At 34.5% G+C, this 9979-nt stretch overlaps 1 protein-coding gene across 1 annotated transcript; it reads right to left on the reverse strand.

The window, feature by feature from the left end:
* Positions 1 to 1259: 1259 nt before the first annotated feature.
* Positions 1260 to 8776, reverse strand: LOC104535011 (kinesin-like protein KIF2A; the record flags this gene model as incomplete). The annotated part of the gene is made up of 7 exons (XM_010191922.1): positions 1260 to 1388; positions 4701 to 4905; positions 5599 to 5741; positions 5984 to 6075; positions 7078 to 7141; positions 7298 to 7388; positions 8610 to 8776. Coding segments are annotated over 7 exons (891 nt in total), but the record flags the coding sequence as incomplete, so codon positions are not given.
* Positions 8777 to 9979: the final 1203 nt, after the last annotated feature.

A 9979-nucleotide genomic window follows, 5' to 3' on the forward strand; every position in this document is an offset into this window, starting at 1 on the left:
CAACTCCTAACATTCTGTGTGATTCTGTGAAACTAAAGCCAAGGAGGTAACCTTAACCATAAAAGCACTGCAGGATGTACTAAAAGATTTTACTCATTGTCCAGGTTAGACTACTACTGTCTGGATGATGCGATGTTGGGACAACACAGCTGATGGCATAGAGACTGATGTTAAATAAAACAGGCAGCTGGGATCACTCGCCAGGAAAGGAGGCATTGACAAGTCACTTTCAATAGTAGATGAAAAACCCTGCAGCCTCTCTGGGCAGCCTGTTCCAGTGCTCTGTCACCCTCACAGTAAAAAAGTTTTTCCTTATGTTCAGGTTGAACCTCCTATGCTCCAGCTTGCAAGAGAAGAATGAGTTTGAAAGTAGTATCTCATCATGAAAGGGTTTTCTTATTCTTAATTATAAAGTGACTGTAGTTATGTAAATGAGAAAATAAAAAATAATTCAAGAATATTTCCACTCACTTTCAGAGGGGATTTTTTTATGTCCTGGTATTACTGGGATTGAATCATAGAATTCAATTTTTCTATTTAGGAAAGCAGCATTTCTGAAAGAATTGCAGTGTTTGAATTAGTGAAAACAAGTTGGTAAGTTGTTTTAGTTTTAGCTGAGTTAGAGTTATTTTTCTTCATAGTACCCAGTGAGACTTTGTTTTGGATTCATGCTAAGAATAATGTTGATAACATAGCAATGTTTTGGTGTTGCCAAGCAATGTTTACATTATCTCAAGGATTGGTTTTGCCTGCACCTGTGCTCACAGTGGTTTGTTGGTTTGTTAGGGGTTTTTTTTCCCCCTTTCCTTTGCACAAGAAGTTGGGGAGGGATGTAGCCAGATGACACTGGATATATGACCTGGGCGTGATCCAAGCTGACCAACAGAATGTAATTTATACCATAAACTCACCACTATACTTCCAGTCTATGCCACCTCTCTAAAATTCTGATTCAACAAACAATACTCTCATATAATTAAGACATTATTTAAAACAATCAAACAAAAAAACCCTCAAGCTAGAAGTGCTTCTAGTTATGAGCTTAGCTGGAAAACTAAAACAAGCCATAAGAAAGGCCAATAAAAAGTGAGAAGAAAGGAAGTTATCTGAAATGTCTCTGCTGAAAGACTCACTCCAAATATAGTCAGTTAATGTATAAACTTGTCTAACACATTTCCAGAAGCAAGTGACCACCAGTTCTAAACACAAGATCATAAATTCCCAGCTTATTTTCTCTTTGTAATTGTGAAAACATACAGTTAACTAAACAAACTTACCATACAGGTACGGGAGTTTTCCCCTATGAATGAATCTCTTAGCACCTGTGTAAGTTTACTTGCTCTGAATGGGGTATGAGGTTTATTTCGGCCTAAGGCTCTAATGCACTCCTGAAAGAACAAACAGAATTATATTTATTCAGTCCATGTTAAAGAAAAATACATAATGCAAATGCAATTCAAAAGCAGAAAATATATGCCTTAATTATGTTGCTGTCTTCAAAGATATAATTATTATTAAATTTTATTATTATTATTGTTAAAGTTTGATTTCAACAAGTGTTATGCTTTTACCTCTCATTAAGCTCAGTAGAAAAGTAGGAACTTAAAAAGGATTTAGGAGCCTAAAAAGTTTCTGTATCTCATCCAAAATGTTTACATATATTGTATCCAACAACAACAACAAAAAATTCAGTGTCGATGTTAAATCTCCAGACTATTTCTGATTATGAACTGCAAAAGCCGGAATGATTTAACAGCCTCTGCCAGCAGAAGCATGGACAGTGATTCACGTTAACTCTATAGTTAAAAGCAGCAGCTTTGATTCTGGCTCTACCACTGACTTTCTTTACAGCTCAGAAGAAAACACTGGTGCCCAAACTTTCTGTAAAGCTTCCACAGGTCACAAATCCAGTAAGTATAGCTCTATATTGATGTAATCAATATTGGAAGACACTTAAAAATGTAAGTTGTTCCCTGTTTTAAAATACTCTTCATGTGAATAAACAGGGATAACATCTTCCCTTTCACTCACAAGAAGGGTATGGGGCTAAACTAATATTCGCAGTTGGTTGGAGAGTTCCAGAGAGAAATACTGCACAGAAGTAAATATTAAGAAATTACTACAGAAGTTACAGCAGCAACTAAGTACATCAGTGCAAATCAAGATCGCACTAATCTAAACATCACTTCTGCCCACTCAGAGTTCTAACATCAGCTAAGAAATTACAGAAAGTTTACATTTAAATTTCTGGTTTTTTCCTTTTGTCATATTTTGATCATTAACTCCAGTTTCTGGCTTTGCCTTAATCCTATGTGTACAGGCATCTCTTCAGATTCAGGGCTTCCTTGGTACAGTTTTAACAAGTTTACACACAGAACTTCTTCAAACAACCGTACATCAAAATCTTTTCATATTATAGCTTTGCTTTTAGCAGGACAAACAGATGAAATGGCTTTTGTGTTACATGAATAGTTCTACAGTAGTTCAGCTAATACTCCAACTGCAGCCATATCCTTGTGGCTTTTTAAAATTTCCTAGAAACAGCTTCTTCCAAAAGCCAGACTAGAAACTGTGGCATGATAATCCAAGAAAGCATTACAACTGTGAAACAGCATAAAACAGAACTAAATGAGCTCAGAATAAAACTGCCATGATACAGAACAAACACAAGGACAAGTTGGCTTTAACTAAAGTGATTATTAAAAAACTACCAGCTGAATTCTATAGAATGAACACAGCTCAGATAAACAGAAAGACCGAAGCTTGTTGAATGTGAATTTCACATGCAAATGCTAAAAAGGACTCAATACTTATAGGTGAGCAAGGCAGTGCATTCCTTGAAATTTTTTAATTTGTTTGTACATTATTACTCTACTTACATAAGGAGAAAAACAGATTAGACAGGAAGAGGGCCTACAGATTTTCAACAAGTGACATTACAAACTAAAACCAGCAACAAATGTGTCTGTTGAATTACTGATATGGCAACCAACAAGTTTAATAAAGATATTTTAATTTAATATAACGATTTTTAGTTTGCTCTCTCTTGAAAAATTAGAATTGGATTGTCTCCTTAATAGTAAAAGGATTATAGGACACTTCCAGCTTCTAAATTAATGTAGTTTTTAACTACCTTTGCTTTTCATCACAGCTCAGAAAATCAGGTAACAAAATGACACTACTTCCACATAAAGACATTACAGAAATAATTTCCTGTACCAAAAATCTGAACAGGTTAAGACAGGACTGATATTCACATGCAAATATTGGATTAGTACCAAAAACCACTCTTCAAAACATACTAGTTTAATTTGAACTTGACTATAATTCCAAGGGTCTTGAATACAAATGGAAGAAGCTGTGTAATGTTTTTTGGGATAGATGAACATTGGAAAACTAAAATATCATTAAGAAACATTTATATCTTCTTGTACCATTTTTTAGACCTCTGCAAGATCTCTACTTCTCTTTATTTCCGCTTCCCCATATAATTTAGATCACAACCATTAGTACAGCAGCAGCAGAACCTTTCACTATAATTAAAAAGACAAGCTGTATGAAAATGAACCAAATAAGTTGTATTATACTGAAGGCACTAGCCAGCATAAAATCAGCAAATAAACTAAAAAAAACCCCAACAACAAAACCAAAACATCTTTATTCAATTATTTTTGGAAACAAGTGATAAGATCAACACAATGTTGTCTGAATTATTTATTTTGATACTAATCAAAACAGGCCACAGTTTTGGAAATGCTGCTTCCAGTTTTTCAACATGACATTCAATTTTGTAATGACACACTACAATTTTGTGGTGTTTTGTAAGATCTGCTTAGAATCTGATACAAGTCTTCCCTTGAGTTTATACTAGGATAAAAAAGTAAGCACAGTGGTTTTGGGGTTTAGCTTCTTTATATAAGACCACAGTGCTGGTGCAGAGAGTAGTGAACCTAAGCAAAGCTAACCAACGACAGAGAAAAGTTCTGGGCCATTCAAAACTAATGTTTCCTCAACTGAAACAGAAAAAATACTCTCCGTATTTAGACTGAACCTCTTTCAAGCATTATAAAAGAAACAAAAAAGCACTTGAATATTTAAATAATATTTCTTAGCTATCTTGTTGTGTTCTGGATAAATGTATGAAAATCTGCAAAATGATTGTATCAGACAATTTGCTATAAAGAGTAGTCAAAAATAGATTCCTACTTTCAAGGGTTATTTTAATCAATTTGTTAATTCTTTCTGGATATAATGCTGCTGTGTTGTTTTCTTCTTTAGTTAATTAATTAACAACAGTAAATAAATGTGTAATAAATGTAACTTTATTTTTTATCTTTTCTTAAAAAAGAGAATACTGAGATAAGTAAAATATTTCCAGTTAGTATTTCAGATCTTGAGTACCAAAGTAAGCAAGCTCTCCTCCCATTTTAGGTGCATATCAGAAAAGTGTTCAAATTCAACTACTGGGAATTTTGGGGTTATTTTGAACTACATATAAGCTGATAGCACAATGTTTCTACTTGGTAATTACCAAGTGTTTCTTCAGGCATTTAAAGGAAAAATCAATATATTATTTTACCTGTCGTATCAGTTGTCAATGTAGACAAGCAAAGCCTGCAAAACCACTTGTTTTAATAGTCATTGCTATTATATGTAGAAGGCTTCCACCTATTCAAAGGCAATAGAAACATTTCAGTTACCTTGAGTGCTAAAAGGCTCTTGTTAATTTCTGCACCTTCCAGTCGCGTCTGCCTATCTGCACTGGAAGTATCTGCTCCTCTTTCATTGCCAGCCAAATCAATCAGAGAAAATTTACCATGCAATTTCCCTTTCCTTCTGAGAATAATCTGAAACACTGCATGGCTTCGAGATGAGTGTGCATTTGCAGATGTCTGGCCAGATGTCCTTTAACAAAAGGAAAGAAAGGAAGGACATATGAACAGGCAAAGAACCATACATGTTAAATACAGTACCCTCAGAACATTAGTTTTTTTCAGGGCAGAGTCCTGTATTTACCTCAATAATTTGATGTACATAGCATAATTATACCTATTTTTCCAATTCTTCAAACAGAAATGGAAGATTATTAACATTTTACTTCCCTTTTAAAAGCAAGAATAATCAGATTTCCAAAGATTTCAGACTATCAGAGCTTACATGTAAAATGCTGCATGTGGCATTTTTATCTTATCAGGCAGTAGTCTATGCACAAGGTTAATTTAAAAAACAATAAAGGTGGATATTAACAAAAAAATATTTATACTTAACTTCTGTCACTATATATCAAGGTCTTTTAGAACTGAAGAATCTGGCAGCATTCCAGATTATAAATGATGTGAATTTAAGTCAGTAAACCGATTATATAATGCATGCAATTCACATACTGTAGCAAAAACAGGTTCTATTTCTCTCTAGGAGAGAAACTCTAAATTATCTTTATTCAAAGGATAGGCAGATTCCTTACTTGCAGCCAACATTATAAAAAAAAACCAAAAACCACTGCATATTAAAAATCCATCACTATGAAGAGACACACAAAAAAATCTTGTTTCAATTCTTTGATTTACAATGAAAAATTGGTGAAGCTATGGGAGATACCTGCAGCTGTTGCCTATTTCAATAAGCTTAAGAACATCTTCAACACATTTGACTTCCCGTTCCTGTAATCCCACAACCTGGACTTGCTGTTTACCATCTTCTAACACTCTTAATTTTGTCTTCCTGTTCAATAAGTCAAAAACCTAAGCAGGGGGGGAAGGAAACAGAACAGTTAAAGAGGAGCTTTAAAAGACATTTTTGCTTCAAAACTTGTATCAAAATATGCAAAGAATTCCATGCACAAACATGATTGGAAGGGAAGTGTAAAGAATTATTTTAAATAAAGCTTTCAGTACAAAAAGAAAAAAAAATTCTATGTAACAAGCTCACAATCTTGTTTGTGAAGAGAAATTCCTCCTTCCTCAGAAAAAGATCAGATACTTACCTTACCACTGTAGATCTCAAAAAATGTTGCATATACTTGAAGTTCTAACTTCTTATAGCTTGGTTTCTTTAGCATTAAAAAGACATCTCGAGCTGTGAATACATTTCCAAAATAAAAAGAAATCTAGTTATATATTTTAATTTAGTGACGTTTCATTAATGCATAACAGTGGATTTTACAGCATCTCTCATATTTTGCAGGTGTAACAGATAGGGTCAGTAAATCAAGTAAAAACCACTAGTTTTGTGCTGGTTTTGGCTGGAATTGAGATAATTTTATTCACAATAGCTATTATGGGGCTACGTTTTGTATTTGTGCTGAAAACAGTGTTGACAATACAGGGGGATGTTTTCATTATTGCTGAGCAGTGCTTACACAGAGTCAAGGACTTTTCTGCTTCTCACACCACCTCATCAGCGAGTAGGCTGGGGGTGCACAAGAAGTTGGGAGGGGACACAGCTGGGACAGCTGACCTCAACTGACCAAAGGGAAATTCCATGCCATATAATATCATGCTCAGCATATAGAGCTGGAGAAAGAAGAAGGAAGGAGGGACGTTTGGAGTTATGGCATTATGTCTTCCCAAGTAACCGTTGCGTATGATGGAGCCCTGCTTTCCTGAACACCTGCCTGTCAATGGGAAGTAGTGAATGAATTCCTTGCTTTGCTTTGCTTGCGTGCAAGGTTTTTGCTTTACCTACTAAACTGTTTTTATCTCAACTCACGAGTTTTCTCACTTTTACCCTTCCAATTTTCTCCTCCATCCCACCTGGGAAGAGTGAGCAAGCAGCTGTGTGGTGCTTAGTTGCTGGCTGGTGTTAAACCATGACAAGTTTAAACTGCCACATTACATTGGAAGATGCGGAAGACTCCAAAATTGTAAACTTAATAATCAGTTATATTTCTTCCATTTTTGAAGTTATCTACATATATATTTACTTTACTGTGTAAAGACTACACACGTATGAACTATTTTTTATGTTATCAAAGCTCCACTCTAATGCAAAACATGTAGACCCTTATGTTTGTACGACAGTAGAAATGTATTGACCTCAACTAATTTGCAAAAAGCCAACAGAACAATAAAGTCTCACCTGCAAGTGCGTATATTCCTTTAGAACAATCTTGGTTCTTTCCTGAAAAGTCACCACCCATAGTCTAAATTAAAAAAAAAAACACAAAACAAAACAAAAGACCAAAGATACACTATAGAGATCACAAAACTGTAACTTACATATTTTTTACTTATTAGAACTTATTGAAGTGTATCATATACAAAAAAGTATATCGCTGACATTAAGAAGAAATACTTACATGGGTTTTTCCACTGCCTGTTTGTCCATATGCAAAACAAGTGGCCATTCCCCTTTCAAATATGGTCTCCACTAATGGTCGAGCTGTAAACCTTAAATGGAAAAAACCCAGTACTTAAGAAATTTAATTACTTTAAGATGCCACACTACCACAAGAACACTATAAATTTTAATGCCAGAAGTTCGAAAACTGATTTTATACTTTGAGAGGCCAAAGAACATCTCCACATTCATTCCTGAACTAAAGAGGCTACCAGCTCCAAGGCATTAAAATATCCTAAGCAATTAAACAAAAGTCACAAGTTGTTTCCCATTTACTTTTACAATATTATCCTCCTTCAAACCTTGAGAAAAAAAAATCCTTGTTTTAATGACGCAACATGGCACAGCTTATTACATGGAATTTGGAGCTCCCTAAAGAAGACAGCATTAGAAGATACGCAAGTAGGACAGTGCAGCAGATAAATACTTTGATTTTGCCAACACAAAAATTTTGCCATAGTTTTGGTTGGTTTTTTTTTCTCTAAATCAGCTTCCAAGATTACGTTTAGAAGACAGGTGGACAAAACAACATTGCACATCTTAATATTTTGAGAACATAGTTATGCTGAGAAAAGGCTCAAGAAAATGTGTACCCAAGCTCATCAGAATGGAAAAATCCAGTTATCCCTTAAGTATTATTTGATGTGACAAAAATATTCTCCAAAGCATTTTTCTATTTTAGAGAGTTATTTTTTTACTTTAAAAAATGTAGTTATTGCTCCTACTTCAGCTGCTTATCACCATTACATCATTAAAAACTCCAAAAGCAAAGGGTAAACTTATGGAGGTTTACCTCTACTAGGTGATGGAGGCAAGAGTCTGCAACAGTCTCTCTTTCTAAACTTTTTCCAGGTGTTTACACATAAAGTATATTTAGTGACAGAAAAGAGAACAACTGTTTACAGAAACACTGAAATGTTACAGCCTCATTTCATTCAACTTTGGAACAAACAAATCTTGCCTATCTCCCTACCCTTTCCTGATTTGTCTGCCTCCTGAGGATGCAATACACGCTAGAGCCTGGAAAGACAGTGCTTGGAGGAGGACAGAGCAGGACTGAGGTCAACAGAAGTGGAGATGATATTGCAGATGAAAAATTCAGGACAAACAGAGCTAAACCAAAAGTAAACAGGCAAAAGAATGGAGGTAGCAATATACATATCTGATAACACAGAGAACAGAAGTAAAGTCCATAACCAAGGTAAGCCCACAGTTATTGACATGGGAGATACATGAGAAAAAAGATTCACAAAAAAAGCATATACACATACCTATAAACCATTTCATTAGGAGCCATGTCATCAAAGGCATAATCAAAACGAAAAGTTTGGTTTTCTAGGTACCTTGTTAAATCCACTTTTTGTTTTGGTTCATGTACCATCACAACGTCTTTACTAGGAACTGTTATTACATCAAGGTCTTTCATTAAAGTTTCTATAAAATAAATTAAATATATATATATTTAAGTAGCAACATATCACTTTTAAAATATTTTTTCATTGTTTACAGTCTCATAACATCTCGGATAACACAGCTTCTCCAAGTAACAACACTACAAAGGACTTAGACTTCTGATACCTATCTAGTAATCTGCTAAGTAAGAGATTTCATTTTGGAAGTCTAGTCATCCTATCCTACCAAGTGCTAGAAAGTAAAGAGAGGTTGTACAAAGTTAATGATCTTCATTTTTCTAATCAATGATAGCACTATCATTATAACTTAATTTTAAAATTTTGTATTTTGATTTTCCCGAAATCCTTAAAGTTATAGTCATATATTCACAGCTTTCAAAAAGAAAAAAAATGTTTTCATTCTACACATACATTTTCATTTGTGTATTCCTCCTGGAATCTAAAGTATACATCTTTAATATAGAATTTCTCTAAAGTAAAATCCTTTCTAAAAATTATCTTGTATGCAGAAAAAGCTGAAAATGATAATGATGCTTTACTGGGAATCACTGGGAATGAACAAAAGCCATCTAGATGGAATTTCAACAGTGAATTCTGTTCTCAAATTCTCCTTCTCTGGAGACATTCAAAACCCGCCTGGACGCCTTCCTGTGCAACCTCATCTAGGTGTTCCTGCTCCGGCAGGGGGATTGGACTGGATGAGCTTTGGAGGTCCCTTCCAATCCCTAACGTTCTGTGATTCTGTGATTCTGTGAATTCCCAGGTTATAATTACTACACATTGCTACAATTTATTGCTAATTGTTGTATGAGACATGACTCAGCAAAACAGAGAACCCAGCAATCCATTATATGCACAAAACTAAAGATCCTTTCTATGTACAGTCAGGATCACTAATGTGTCCTACTTGCATTTCTATGTAAAATTTCTTAAGGCATGCAGTTCAAGAATTTGATGTGGCTTTATACAACCAGACAGAAATTTTCATCAGTTAACATAGTGATCAAACAGTACAATGGTTACCATTGCATGACATTACACACCAACAGAAATATGCATTCAAGTCACTATAGAATCAATTTTTCAACTGCACTGCAATAAAATAAAATGCAATTATTCTGCAGTAATCACAGAGAAGAAATAAGGAACAGTGATGAAAAGATATATATAAAGGTCAATTCTTTGCAGAAAAAGCTTCTTTGTTAAAGGTGTCAAAAGCCGTTTTTTTC

Source organism: Mesitornis unicolor, unplaced genomic scaffold, assembly GCF_000695765.1.
Source record: "Mesitornis unicolor isolate BGI_N332 unplaced genomic scaffold, ASM69576v1 scaffold20749, whole genome shotgun sequence".
Lineage (NCBI taxonomy): Eukaryota > Metazoa > Chordata > Aves > Mesitornithiformes > Mesitornithidae > Mesitornis > Mesitornis unicolor.